The sequence below is a fragment of the Echiichthys vipera genome (genome assembly GCF_963691815.1).
Source record: "Echiichthys vipera genome assembly, chromosome: 13".
Taxonomy (NCBI): domain Eukaryota; kingdom Metazoa; phylum Chordata; class Actinopteri; order Perciformes; family Trachinidae; genus Echiichthys; species Echiichthys vipera.
The window spans coordinates 28115459-28130554 of record NC_139838.1 but is presented as its reverse complement, the minus strand read 5'-3'; the positions used below and the strand labels follow the sequence as shown (position 1 = coordinate 28130554).

The 15096-nt window shown below is 47.8% G+C and overlaps 1 protein-coding gene across 1 annotated transcript in view; it reads left to right on the top strand.

Moving 5' to 3' along the window:
- Positions 1 to 3471: 3471 nt before the first annotated feature.
- Positions 3472 to 15096, top strand: part of LOC310955731 (protein MTSS 1-like) — a 54553-nt gene continuing 42928 nt past the window's right edge. Inside the window, 1 exon segment of the mRNA XM_083925730.1 lies at positions 3472 to 3936. Within this exon segment, the coding sequence (XP_083781856.1) occupies positions 3865 to 3936 (72 nt within the window). The 5' untranslated portion in view covers positions 3472 to 3864.

Below are 15096 nucleotides of genomic sequence, written 5' to 3'. Positions count from 1 at the left end.
TTGTGTTCGATCATTTTGTGCCATTGTGGCTGTTTATGTCTCTTTGTAGTTTTGCATTTGTTTTGAATGTTTTGTGTCACTTTGTGGTCATTTTGTGTCTCTTTGTAGCTGTTATTTTTTGTTCTATTTATATTTAATTCAATATTTATTGCTTTAACGCACTTTTCTTATACTTTTTGGTGAAGGGAGGAGGGGATGGGAGGGAGAAAAGTCTGTTTTGTTGCATGTAAAAGTGATTTGCCGTTTAATTTGCAAACAAAAAACTTACAAATACATTCATAAAAGAACCTGCTTTAACAGACAGACGTTCCCAGACTGATGCATCGTTTCTCTTCCTGCTGTGTGGAAACGTTGCTTTCTTAGTCCGTGAATGTAACTGATGAAAAGCCTCAAGCTCGAGTCTCCAGCTCCTCGTCTCTCCTGCCTCTCCTCGTCTCTCCCCCCCCCCCCTCTCTCTGATAGCTGTTATTAGTTCACTCTTCTCCTGTTTGAGGCAGATAATCACACAGAGAGCTGCTTTTCTGTGCGCCGACGACCCGTTTGTGTGTGTGTTGTTGCTCCCTGTCATTAAGCAGCGACTCCGCGTGGCTTTAATGACACAGCTTCGTCTGCTTCACCATCTGATCCCAGATCTTCCTTCGGCAGCTCGGTCGGCCCCGCTGGCCTCAGTCCAGACATCAGAACACTGAAGCTCCAGATTTTAGGGCCCAAACTCTGCAGGTTTCCCTCTCAGCTGCTGCGGTGCAAACTCTTTTTGCACCAGGTCATCCCAGTGAAAGGGCGTTTAAGAGCATCTTTGCTTTGACTTGATGTTTGAGGTGTTATTCTGGAGGCAGACATTCATTCATTCATTCATTCATCTTCAACCTCTTGTCCCTGTCGGGGTCGCGGGGCGGCTGGAGCTGATCCCAGCTGACATCGGGCGTGAGGCGGGGTCCACCCTGGACAGGACGCTAGTCTATCACAGGACACATAGAGACGAACAGAGACAGACAACCATTCACACCTACGGGTGATTTAGAGTCATCAATGAACCGAACACCTGCACGTCTTTGGACTGTGGGAGGAAACCGGAGAACCCGGGATTCACATTATTATAGATATTATTATAGTTACTGTTACTCTTTGGTTGCTTACATCTCTGGAAGTGTGTCTGTCTCTGTCTTTGTGTCTGTCTTTGTCTCTCTCTGTCCATCTGTCCGTCTTTTCTCTCTCTCTCTCTCCTTTTCTTCCTCTCTCCGGTGCAGACAGATGTCCGTCCTCCACAGAGCTGGGTCTGTCTGACGTTCCTGTCTGTTATAGTGAAGGTTTTCAACGCCACCGTACTCTACGGGGGAATTGTTGGGTCTGTGTAAATCATGAATAAGTCATAGAGTTTGGTCTTTACCTACTCTGTAAAGTGTCCTGAGATCACTGTTGTTATGATTTGGCACTGTAAATAAAATTGAATTGAATGAAAGATCTGAACAAATGTTTGATTCGTGGACAAAACACAAGAGGCTCCTTTGGTTTGGAGGGAGACAACACAGCATTTAGACTCTGAACAGGAATCTGAGAGGATATTGATCCGCATCGAATTCAAAACACTCCTGTTTACCTTCAAGGCCATCCACAACCTCTCCCCTCCTTATCTGTCTGAACTCCTCAACATCGCCACCCCTTCCCGTTCCCTCAGATCTGCCTCCTCTGTCCACCTCTCTGTCCCCCCCGCCCGCCTTGTCACCATGGGGAGCAGGGCTTTCAGCCGTTCTGCCCCCCAACTCTGGAACGCACTTCCACCGGATCTCAGGAACTTGGACTCTTTCACACACTTCAAATCAAAACTAAAAACTCACCTATTCCGGACTGCCTACCCCACTGAACCATCCATATTGTCTTTTCTTATCTGTTTTGTATTTCCTTCTTAGTGTTTTTATCTATTTTATTTATTTTTATCTACTTTGCAATTGTACGGTGTCCTCGAGTGCCCAGAGAGGCGCCCTCAAATTAAATGTATTATTATTATTATTATTATTGTGGGTGTGGTGGTGTAAACGAGTCACCGGCGGCTCATTTGCATCAATAAATAAATGAATCTGGAGCTGAACTGGACGAGAGGTGGAGCAGAGGAGAATATAAAACTAGTGTCTGCAGCCACTTCTCTGTGTCAGCGGCCATGAATTGAATTGAATCAGTTCAACTAACTGATTCAATTCAATTCAAAGAACCACTTTAACTTCTATTTAGTTCATACATTCAAATATATAAAGAGCGCAGCGATCTAGTCGGGTGATACGATAACTATGAGCTCTTTACAAATATAAAAGAATTATTGAATTAAATAAATGTGTAAAATGAATTAAATATATGATTGTTTTTTGCCTTAAATAGTGGATTTGATTCAGTTGCAGAACCACTTTAACTTATATTTAGTTAATACATTCAAAGAGATAAAAATCTGCTCATTTTAATTAAAACAAATATAATAATTAATGCAAACTGTCAAAGTGTTTTTCTTCATTTCCCTGTGAAAGAGATTTAATAAGAATCTCATGTTTCATCTTTTTAACAGTTGCGTGAAATATTCACTGGGTGGTGCTGTGGCTTTAAATATGTCAGCATCACAGTATTCAACATTATATATTTATATATTTAAATATATTTATTCTCCTTTTTCACAGTATAATTTATTTAACAACATTTTATTCTTTCTTCTTTATTTCAAACATGAAAACACAGAAAAAACAAAAGAAATAAAATGATATAAAACAATAAAACTTCATAAACCCATAAATGTTTATTCTAATAATTATTCTTGATTAAAACACATTAATCTTGTTTTCATTCATTTGAATCTACTTGACCTTTTTATTTAAAGTGGAGTTTATTATTATTATTATTATTATTATGGATTATTTGTTCCGTTTTTATTTTATTTCTCTTGTCTTTCTTCTTTATTTTTCCATTTAATTAAATGTATTTTTGTTTCATTTAATTTAATTTTGTTTTATTTTAGTCATTTTTATTTTATTATATTTGTATTTTAATTGTATTTTATTTTATTTTACTCTATTCCCCCTCTCTCTCACTCTCTCTCACTCTCTCTCTCTCTCTCCCTCCCCCTCTCTCTCACTCTCTCTCTCTCTCTCCCCCTCTCTCTCCCTCTCTCCCCCTCTCCCTCTCTCTCCTCTCTCTCTCTCTCTCTCTCCTCTCTCTCTCTCTCTCTCCCCCCTCCCTCTCTCTCTCTCTCTCTCTCTCTCTCTCTCTCTCTCCCTCTCTCCCTCTCCCCCCCCTCTCCCTCTCTCTCTCTCTGTGTGTCTCTCTCTCCCCCCTCTCTCTCTCTCTCATTAACAAAAACCTCCCTCTGCTGAGGGCGGGGCCAAACGGACGCGCGTCCCCGTCGCTCTGGGCGCGCCCCCGTGCCCGGCCTCCCTGTCAGACCCCTGCAGCAGCAGCAGCAGCAGCAGCAGCACATCACCGTCTCCTCCCGGTGGAAAGTTGAGTCTCTCCGGCGGCGTCTCCCTGTTTCCCTCCCCGCTGCACCATGCGCGTCCTCCCGCAGACATCATGGGATCTACCCGCTCTCCGTGGAAACTAACCCCCGGCTCCGCCGCCGCTTGTGTCCGCGTCCTGCGCACCCTCCGCCGGGGAAACCCTGCGGCGCGACCCTGAGCGTTTTCACCCGCAACCAGCCGCTCTCTCTCTCTCCTCCCGTGTTTCCTCCGGTCCTGCAGCCTCATTGATGGACCGCTGACACACACACACACACACACACACACACACACACACACACACACACACACACACACACACACACACACACACACACACACACACACACACACACAAACACACCTACACACACAGGTTGATCCGCAGCTGAAGATGGAGACGGTGATGGAGCGGGAGTGCAGCGCGCTGGGGGGGCTCTTCCAGACCGTCATAGGAGACATGAAGGTAACGTGAATGTATTTGTGGTTTGAATGTGAAGCGACCCCTCTGTGCGCCCTGTTGCATCCCACCAGGAGCTGCAGACATTTGCTTATCATCCAGGAAAGGGGGAGGAAAGGGGGGAGGGAAGTGGGTGTGTTCAGGCCCTGGTGCTGCCTTCATCTTCAGGATGTGAGCGGCTGCAGCTTTCTGCACAAAATGCCCCAAAAAAGCCTGAACACCAGCTTCACCCTGGTGCTCTGCTCATGCATTAAGCTGAAATATGAGAAAGAAGAGAACTGATCGTGCAGCAGATGAGCTGAAAACATGGTGGACATCAGTGTTTTGCTTTATGTTTAATTACTTTTATTTTATTTTATGAGGAAAATTAGGAAAAGCTAAAATTGTCCTGATTAATATTTGTAATTGTTCTGTAAACGCACGTACTTGTCGCAGCAATGTTGCTTTTTCTCAACTGGACCAGGACCAGGCTGGGACTGGACCAGGACCAGGACCAGGACCAGGCTGGGACTGGACCAACTAACTGGTGTGGAGATCCAGGTATTTCACCTCTCACAGGCTGATGATGTCACTGGAACCCTTTGTGCTCCGTCGTTAGAGTGACAGTCGTTGGTGGGAAGTAGGTCTGGACTTCGTTAGTGCTGGTCCAGTCCCAGCCTGGTCCTGGTCCTGGTCCAGTCGTTGGTGGAAGTTGGTTTCGACTTGGTTAGTGCTCTATTGAGTCTAAACGACAGTTGGATCGTTGGATGAAGGGATGAAAGGGCAGCATTGTAAACTGGAGATAAGTGGCGTCTCAGACCCCCTCCTGTGTTTAGCGATGGTTTCTCTACTTTTACATAGATGCTTCTTTTCCTCCTCTTTCAAACCACCTGTCCTCTCTGTCCAGGATGTGGACATGTCAACAATTTACAATGCTGCCCTTTCATCCCTTCATTCAACGATCTAACCTCAAAGAACAACTGTTCACAAACGTCCTCCTGTGACTCCAACGACTGTGGTTCAGACTCAATAGAGCACTAACCAAGTCCAGACCTACTTCCACCAACGACTGCCACTCTAACGACGGTCGTTGGCACTTGGAGCACAAAGGGTTTCAGTGACATCATCGGCCTGTGAGAGGTTTTATACCTGGATCTCCACACCAGTTAGTTGGACCAGTCCCAGCCTGGTCCTGGTCTCCAGCCTCCGTGCCGCTGTAGCCTCAGTGCCGCTGTAGCCCCTGTGATGCTGTAGCCTCTGCTGCTGTATCCTCTGTGCCGCTGTAGCCTCCGTGCCGCTGTAGCCTCTGCTGCTGTAGCCTCAGTGCTGCTGTAGCCTCAGTGCTGCTGTAGCCTCAGTGCTGCTGTAGCCTCTGTGCTGCTGTAGCCTCAGTGCTGCTGTAGCCTCCGTGCCACTGTATCCTCCGTGCCGCTGTATCCTCCGTGCCGCTGTAGCCTCCGTGCCGCTGTAGCCTCAGTGCCGCCGTAGCCTCTGTGCCGCCGTAGCCTCAGTGCCGCTGTAGCCTCAGTGCTGCTGTAGCCTCTGCTGCTGTAGCGTCTGCCGCTGTAGCCTCTGTGCTGCTGTAGCCTCCGTGCCGCTGCAGCCTCCGTGCCGCTGCAGCCTCCGTGTTGCTGTAGCCTCAGTGCTGCTGTAGCCTCTGTGCTGCTGTAGCCTCAGTGCTGCTGTAGCCTCAGTGCTGCTGTAGCCTCAGTGCTGCTGTAGCCTCTGTGCTGCTGTAGCCTCTGTGCTGCTGTAGCCTCTGCTGCTGTAGCCTCTGCTGCTGTAGCCTCAGTGCTGCTGTAGCCTCAGTGCCGCTGTAGCCTCTGTGCTGCTGTAGCATCCATGCTGCTGTAGCCTCTGTGCTATTGTAGCCTGTATGCTGCTGTAGCCTCCATGCTGCTGTAGCCTCCTTGCCGCTGTAGCCTCCGTGCTGATGTAGCCTCCGTGCTGCTGTAGCCTCCATGCCGCTATAGCCTCTGTGCTATTATAGCCTGTATGCTGCTGTAGCCTCCTTGCCGCTGTAGCCTCGGTGCTGATGTAGCCTCCGTGTTGCTGTAGCCTCTAATGCTGTAGCCTCTAATGCTGTAGCTGTAGCCTCCGAGCCACTGTGGCCTCCGTGCCGCTGTAGCCTCCGTGCTGCTGTAGCTGTAGCCTCCGTGCCGCTGTAGCCTCCGTACAGTTGTAGCCTCTGTGCCGCTGTAGCCTCCGTGCCGCTGTAACCTCCATGCTGTAATTGTGTTAATGACATATACTGCGATGCGACTCTGGTGCCTGGTGTTGCCAGATTGGGTTTATTTTCCTGTTTCCAGAGGGCTTTAGCCGGGGTCGCCCAAAATATGAATCAGTTCATTGGTTCACTATGGTTCAGTGGATGCGTTCAGGCACAACACTGAGCGCAGGATCACCTGGGTGGGGTTTGGTAAAAAAGAAACTGGGTGCAAATATCACAGTTGACGACTGACACCTGCCTTAAAGAATCATTTTTGCATCATTGTCCTAATTTTCATTGAATAATCCAGGTTCGATGCCGGGATGTTTGAGAGGATCTGCACCAAACAAAGGCTTCAGTCGGACTCTTTAACTAACGTTCTCCCTCCATATCAGGATTTTGGTCAAAGTGAATTCATCTTCCTGCTGCTGCTGCTGAATACGTTTCCGTTAAAGGTCGGGCTCGTGTGTGTGTGTGCAGTGTTCTCACAAAGAGTGTGTTGGGGGAGGGGCACACCTGTTACCGCGGTGACGTAATAACTGTTGTGGTTTCGAACAGGTGTGCTGCTTCACAAAGGAGGAGGTGTGGGAAATCTGCCACACCCTCTTCCTCTTCTTTCCATTCCTGCCCTCCTCCTCCTCCTCCTCCTCCTCCTCCTCTTCTGTCCTCCTGAATCCCCCCCCCTCCTTTATCTTCCTCTTCTTCCTCCTCCTCATGTCGTCTTCCAGTCCTCCTGCTCCTCTTTTCTGCATTTTCAGCATCCCTCCTTCTTTCTCCTTTGTGTCCTCCCCTCTTTGCCTTTTAACTCCTATCTTCCTTTCCTTCTCTGCTTCTCCTGCATCTCTTCTTTTTCCCGTTTGGTGAAACCTGAAAGCGTCACAGACTCTTAAAGATGCACGTTGAGGCCAAATTGAATCGAATGCTCCCACACGCAGGTTCACAGCTGCTCTCTAACCTGTCTAACATGGCTGCGGCAGAGTGACGCTGCACCATCGACGTGCACGGACTCGTGTTTCATGGTTTATTCATAACCCGATGTCCGTCATCCTCCTCAGATAAATAGTTTCATTTGATTTCAGGTTGATAAACAGAGTATTTACCTCCTGAGAACAAAACACATGTCATGTCGTCTTTGGCTGCAGGCTGTTTGATCTGTATGGACTTAAATGCACCTCACTGTCTGATGTTGAAGTCATGTGACTCATGGTTTTCCTCCTGTCGTCATGAAGGTGTGGGCGCAGAGACTCCAGTCTGCTGCCTGATAGATTTCTACCTGCACAGGCTCAGTGTGTTTATATGTTCACACTGCAGAGTCAGAGTCAGACCCCTGATCCTCGTGTTTAAAGCTACGGTCTACGAGCCTCCGAGACAGATTTGAAAACGTATCTACCCCTTAACCAAACCTCAGCATCAGTGTACCACAACCAAAGCGGCTCCAAGAACAGCCCTCTCAGCCAGTCACTGAAATCCGGTCCGTGCAACACCGTCCGCGTAGTTCCAAAATCTCAGCTCCCCGCACCTCTGCAAGAAGCAGGACAACACGTTTTAGCCGTTATTATGGCGGTCCTTCATTACGGTGCTGTTGAGGAATGTGTGAAAGGGGCTTGCTTGTGCGTGTGTGTGTGTGTGTGTGTGTGGGGGGGGGGGGGGTCCTGGAGACCCGGTGAACCCTACTGTAGCCAGAACTACCACAGAGACAGCTGTGAGGACTTGTCGTCATGTCTTTCAGATCGATAGCGTCACAATCGTACAACATGTACTCATGAAACTCAAAGTTCAAAGAGTTCAAGATCAAAATTAAAGGTTAAATATGTAGAATCTTTATTAGAAGCTTTTTTTTTTTTTCATTGGTGTTTTGAGGGGAACAGAATGAAAGTTTTGCTTTTCCATAAAAAATATATTTAGTCTGAATTCATTTTTTCTTTTTAATTTGAGGGGTTTGACAATGGCTTTCTGTCCTGCTGTGATTCCATGGTAGCAGCCAAGAGCGTTGGGCGTTGCTGGTTGCCAGGGTTGCCTGTTGTTTGGTGCAGCTACTGTAGGCTGGCACTGGGTGAAATGGAGTTAGCCAATCGTGCAGCTGCTTGGGAGCCTCAGTGAAGGGGGCGTTCTTTGTCCCAGCAGCTGAGTGAGCGGAGACGGGCAACAACCAGAGTCACTATAGGCCGAGCATTCACTCCATGGACTGAGAGAAAGGAGAGGAACGCCATTCAAACGCACGCCCACATGGCTACGCTGCTCCTTGATCGCTAACATCACTTTTATCTGCACTTAGCTGGAACGGCTCACGCTAAAGGCTAACGCTAACTGTCAGTCAAACTCCTCTAATCCTTGTTTTGATGCTGTGATTTTCTGGAGGGGACGGGTTCAAACAGGCTCAAACAGACTCCGGTCTCCTGGAGCTACTGGGCCGGGTCTGAACAACCTGGCAACCCCACTGCTGGACTGATTTTGTGTTGTTGCGACGACGATCTTGAGACACGAGATGGCGGTGTACTGCTCATTCTCCATAATCAACCTTTAAAGCTGAGTTTATAGTCAGGTGGTTCGAGCAAGGACTCCGGATGTAGGGGGTAGAGGGGGGGGGTAGGTAAGGGGCGGCTGGTGTCGTGCAGCTCGTAATGTCGGTAAAATGATCATTCCAGTTTCAAACATCGGCCTCAGCTGATCCGAATCGGAACTACTTAAATAACCCCGGGGAAATTGTTTAATGGTCGTTGTTTTTGATATTTGTCCTTTTGGCTTCAATCAGCAAATAAGACGATGTGTGTGTGTGTTTGGTGTGTTTTATTGTTTTTGCAGCGACTAAATGTTGTTAAAAGGTTCAAAAAGCGTTGAAAGCAGATCTCTCTTTCATGTAGAAGACGCTCACATCAAAGCCTGCCGTACGATTGAGTCTGTGTCATGACTTTGAAACAGTTCACTTATCGGTGCATCCTTTCTTTCAACGTGAAACATCTCTCTACACAACGTTACACTGGAGAAACGTTGTGTATCTGACACCGTGCAGTGCGTCGGCCTCATCACCCACACATCAGCGCTCTGGTTAAACTGTAGACACATTACTGCCGATCCGTTTAAGTGGAACCGACGTGCATGTTTTTCCCTGGAGGGCGACGTGGCTGCTTCATCGTTTGCAGACGCTGAACTGAAGGTTTAATGTCGCTGCTGCTGTGGATCTGGAACCGTATCAGCGTCTTTACAGACCATTAAGTGATCAGAAACACAGGCAAAGTCAGACCTGTGAGATAGACTAGAATAGAATAGAATGACTTTAATGATCCCAGACTGGGAAATTATTTTGTAACAGCAGCAGTGGGTCAGCAAATAAACACTTTGTACATAACATACATAGAATCCAATATATACATAGTGTATATGTACAGTGCACAGTGTTCTATAAACAATAAACAATAATATATACAACAAAATATGCAAAATGTACTATAACAATAATAATATATACAAAACAAAACAGTAGAGAGAGGGAATGTTAGGATGCAGCGTCTGTATCCGGGCAACAGCGGAGTGGATGACGTCACAGGCCAGCGCTGCATCAGCTGAAGGAGGAGCGTACACACAGATAATGATGGCAGGCGTGAATTCCCGGGGCCTCATCCCCACAGTCAGCAGCTCAATGTCCGGGGTACAGAGACGTCTCCCCACGCGAACGTATCTAGGTTTTATCTGGGAACGCGGTGTGTGATCAGACCACGGGAAGAGAATCTGGAAGACGTCATGATTAGCATCTTTACTTCATACAAGTGAGATGTTATTTAATAGTAAAGCAGGTGGAGGCGCCGCATAAAGACTCTGACTCCACAGAGAAATGCACACAGCCCGTATCTGGAACAGGCCGTCAGCACCGAGCAGGAGATGTCTGTGTACGTCTCTGAAATCTGACATTCAAACGTGTCGTGGGCGAACTTTATTTGGTACGTCCCAGCCTGTTACAATAACGAATTTTGCTGGGCGATAAATTGCCCCAGAAATTATTGCGAGAATCGATAATCGTGCCGTTTTGAGACCAGTCTCAATTTTTTAAAAGAAAAGAACATTTATTGAACTAAAAAGGCGTCTCCAGCGTCTGTGGACGCCTGTCTGTGAGTGATGACGTGGAAAAGTGGCGAACGCAGCAGCACACACCGCCCGACGCTGATGACTGTCCGATAAAAGCTCCTATAGGGCGACACGGTGCTGTGGTGGTTAGCACTGTCGCCTCACAGCGAGAGGGTTCTATCCCTTCTGTGTGGAGTTTGCATGTTGTCCCCGTGTCTGCGTGGGTTTTCTCCGGGTTCTCCGGTTTCCTCCCACAGTCCAAAGACGTGCAGGTGTTCGGTTCATTGATGACTCTAAATCACCCGTAGGTGTGAATGGTTGTCTGTCTCTGTTCGTCTCTATGTGTCCTGTGATAGACTGGCGTCCTGTCCAGGGTGGACCCCGCCTCACGCCCGATGTCAGCTGGGATCGGCTCCAGCCCCCCCCCCGTGACCCCGACAGGGACAAGAGGTTGAATGAATGAATGAATGAAAAGCTCCCATACCAGTCAGGCCGCTAACGTTAGTTCCTGGAGCCTGCAGAGCCAGGCAGGTAGAGGATCTCATCATCATCTTCAGCCTCTTATCCGGGGTGGGGTCTCGGGGGCAGCAGCTCCAGCAGGGGACCCCAAACTTCCCTTTCCCGGGCCACATTAACCAGCTCTAACTGGGGGATCCTGAGGCGTTCCCAGGCCAGTGTGGAGATCTAATCTCTCCACCTGGTCCTGGGTCTTCCCCGAGGCCTCCTCCCAGCTGGACGTGCCTGGAACACCTCCCTAGGGAGGCGCCCAGGGTTCATCCTTACCAGATGATCCTGAACCACCTGTAAAAGACCGACGCGTCAGTTCAGTGCACGTTAAATGTAATAACATTTTTACCTGTAGTTCTTGTGTTAACCCGTCCTCCCAGCGAACAGAAGATGAAGGGTCAGGGGTGTGAGGCGGCGCCGGGACAGAAACAGACTTCCTGTTCTTCCTGTGAGCGTCGCACAGGAAGCCGAGTGCATCTGATGCATTGTGTGTGTGTGTGTGTGTGTGTGTGTGTGTGTGTGTGTGTGTGTGTGTGTGTGTGTGTGTGTGTGTGTGTGTGTGTGTGTGTGTGTGTGTGTGTGTGTGTGTGTGTGTGTGTGTGTGTGTGTGTGTGTGTGTGTGTGTGTGTGTGTGTGTGTGTGTGTGTGTGTGTGTGTGTGTGTGTGTGTGTGTGTGTCTGGTTTAAAGTAATGCCTCTGAGCGCTTTAGCTGAATGCTAATCACCATTTATCTTTGGACCGAGCCGGCGTCTTAATCACCTCTGAGCTAAAATAAGCCTGCTTGCCTTTTTTCGTTCTTCGTCTGGCTGCTGCGTGTCGGCACCGGGGTCGTCATGGAAACGCCACGGACGGAGCTGCTGCGTCGGTGCCTCGGCCAAATGGGTGACTTTGGGTTTTTTGGGGATTTTTTTGTGTGTGTGAGCCGTTTATTGGGTCCGCCGTCTCGCTGCCTTCACTCTTTCTGCCATGATGCGTTCACTGTACTTACAATTATTCACTCACACAACTATGAGCCTCTTCCACACACGCAGTCCGTCCCTGAAGCGCGCAGGAACGATTCCCACCTCAACACCTGCCGACGTGAGCGAAAGCAGGGGCATCACAGGGACGGGCGCGTGAAGGGTAACGTCGGATTCTAACAGTGTCTCAAACATCAGTAAAAGAGGCTCCAGGTGTGAATTCTGCCTCCTCTCAGTCCTCTCTCATAACGCGAGCTGGAGGTCGTTCCCCTCGCCCTTAAAATAAAGAATGAATCAAAATCAAACGGATGATTTAACGACACTATTTCTAAATCATCCCAAGCATGACGTGTGACCGGAAGCAGGAACGTCACAGGGACGAGCGCATGGTTGTTTTGTGTCTCTTTGGTGTCAATTTGTGTTTCTTTGTGGTTGTTTTAAGTCTCTTTGTAGTTGTTTTATGTCTCTTTGTAGTTGTTTTGTGTCTCTGTGTGGTTGTTTTGTGTCTCTTTGTAGTTGTTTTATGTCTCTTTGTAGTTGTTTTGTGTCTCTTTGTAGTTGTTTTGTGTCTCTGTGGTCATTTTGGGTCTCTTTGTGGTCGTGTTGTGTCTCCGTGTGGTCATTTTGTGTCTCTTTGGTGTCAATTTGTGTTTCTTTGTGGTTGTTTTATGTCTCTGTGGTTGTTTTATGTCTCTTTGTAGTTGTTTTGTGTCTCTGTGTGGTTGTTTTGTGTCTCTGTGTAGTTGTTTTGTGTCTCACGGTGGTCATTTTGTGTCTCTCTGCGGCCGTTTTGTGTCTCTGTTGTCATTTTGTGTCTCTTTGGTGTCAATTTGTGTCTCTTTGTGGTCATTTTGTGTCTCTTTGTGTTCAGTGTGTGTGTGTGTGTGTGTGTGTGTGTGTGTGTGTGTGTGTGTGTGTGTGTGTGTGTGTGTGTGTGTGTGTGTGTGTGTGTGTGTGTGTGTGAGTGATATTTAACAGGTGAGGGTCAGGCAGAGAAACTCCAGACCTGACGCTGTCGGGGTTCACATGTGAAACTGGTGTCAGATGTGATTTAACGTTGCTCTGTTCTCTGGAGCTGGGCGGCTCGACTCCGCCTGATGTCCAGTCCGACCGACTCAGACGTGAGCGTTCTCACATGCAGCCGCGCTGTTCTGGTCCTGGGGGTCTGGGACTAAACATCCCCGGTCCGTGATCCACCCGGAGACCTTTCTTAGCCGTTTGAAAGGCCTCGCAGGAGTCACTTCCTCTGGCTTTTGTCTCTGACGCCACAGGAACACAGTTATTACCTCACAGCATCAGTGATGAAACAAACGGGGTCTTCTGGTTTTAAAGCCCCTGCAGTCAAACTAACAGACAACAGATTATTCCTGAAGGACCTGCGGGCTGCTGCTGCTGCCGCTGCTGCTGCTGCTGCTGCCGCCGGTTGTTGCCACGGCGACAATTTATGTCCTCGGTGACTGATGCAGCAGCCGTGCCCTCGCCACGGTGTGTGCACGAGAGAGAGAGAGAGGGGATGTGATGAGTACTGTAGAGATTTATATTTACAGTGTGGTGGAGAGGAAATGATGAACGGGTGATGAAGGGCAGAGGGTGAGATGAGAAGAACGAGTGTGTGCGAGGAAAACAGAAAGAGAAAGAACGAATGAATATGTTGAATATAAAAGAGAGAGAGAAACAAAGAAAGCAAAATGTGTGACACAGTTTGGGCGAGGATGTGTGCACGTGTGTGTGTGTGTGTGTGTGTGTGTGTGTGTGTGTGTGTGTGTGTGTGTGTGTGTGTGTGTGTGTGTGTGTCTGTGTGTGTGTGTGTGTCTGTGTGTGTGTGTGTGTGTGTGTGTGTGTGTGTGTGTGTGTGTGTGTCTGTGTGTGTGTGTGTGTGTGTGTGTGTGTGTGTGTGTGTGTGTGTGTCTGTGTGTGTGTGTGTGTGTGTGTGTGTGTGTGTGTGTGTGTGTGTGTGTGTGTGCGTGTGTGTGAGAGAGACCCTCCCCTTCTCTGTCTGAAGCCCCTCTGCAGCTGCAGCAGCGTTACCGTAGCAACGGTAGCCTGGCGATGACGCCGGGGCATCGAGGCCGAAACACACCCAGCTCTGCTCATGATGACGCTGAGGGTTTAAATTATATATAATTAATAATGAGTATAATAATATATATAACAAAAAGCATGATCAGACTATATAATTATTAATAATATTAATAATAAATATGTTCTTAAACCACATAAAAATGAATAATCATCATAAATCAAGTGTTTGTGCTTTATAATTAATAATGAGTATAATAATATATATAACAAAAAGCATGTTCAGACTTCATAATTAATAATAATATGAATAATAAATGACATTTTCCAATTATACAAAAAATTATTAATATTAATTATAAATAACATGTTAAAATTCTATAGAATAGTATGATAAATCAAATGTTCAAACCCTATATGATAATAATAATAATAATAATAATAATAATAATAATAATCTTAATAATATAATAAATAACATTTTCCAAATATATAAAAAGACTCTGTCAGATGTCCGGTGCGACCGACTCAGCCTCGAGCGTTCTCACATGCAGCCTGGGCTTTTGAAAAGCATGTCTGCACATGTACGAGCACGAGCGTGCGCACGTGTACGAGCACGAGGCCTACGGCTGTTCTGAGGTCATTTCCTGTGCGCCTGTTGGGACATAGAAAAAAGAAGGAGGGACCATGCGCGGACATTTAGAACAATGGCGGTGAAAGGTTCACGTTGGTGTGATGCGGAGGTGGAGTGTTTACTGCAGATTTGGTCGATGAAAAGATTCAAAAACAGTCGACAAGACGCACAAAAACTCCGAGGTCTACGGAAAGATCTGGAAACAAAGCCACGCATCGCCATGACGTCATCAATGCGTGTGACGTGTTACGGCGTGATGACGTATAGGCAGCAAGAAGCATTCTCCGAGGCCCAGGTAGTGTGAGTACAAACGGGCCTGGAGGGGGGACAAGGACCCTAAAGCACGGGGCACGGGACGGAGGAACAGTGGGAGTGCGCCTTGAAAGGCCTTGCAGGAGTCATTTCCTTGGGCTTTTGTCTCTGACGCCACAGGAACACAGTTATTACCTCACAGCATCAGTGATGAAGCAGAGACAAACGGGGTCTTCTGGATTTAAAGCCCCTGCAGTCAAACAAACAGACAGAACATGATCCCGAGGTCCTTGAACTCCTTCACTTGGGGTCAGGACTCATTCCCGACCCTCAGAGTAGAGCCGCTGCTCCTTTGCGTTGAAAGGAGCCAGTTGAGGTGGTTCAGGATCATCTGGTAAGGATGAACCCTGGGTGCCTCCCTAGGGAGGTGTTCCAGGCACGTCCAGCTGGGAGGAGGCCTCGGGGAAGACCCAGGACCAGGTGGAGAGATTAGATCTCCACACTGGCCTGGGAACGCCTCAGGATCCCCCAGTTAGAGCTGGTTAATG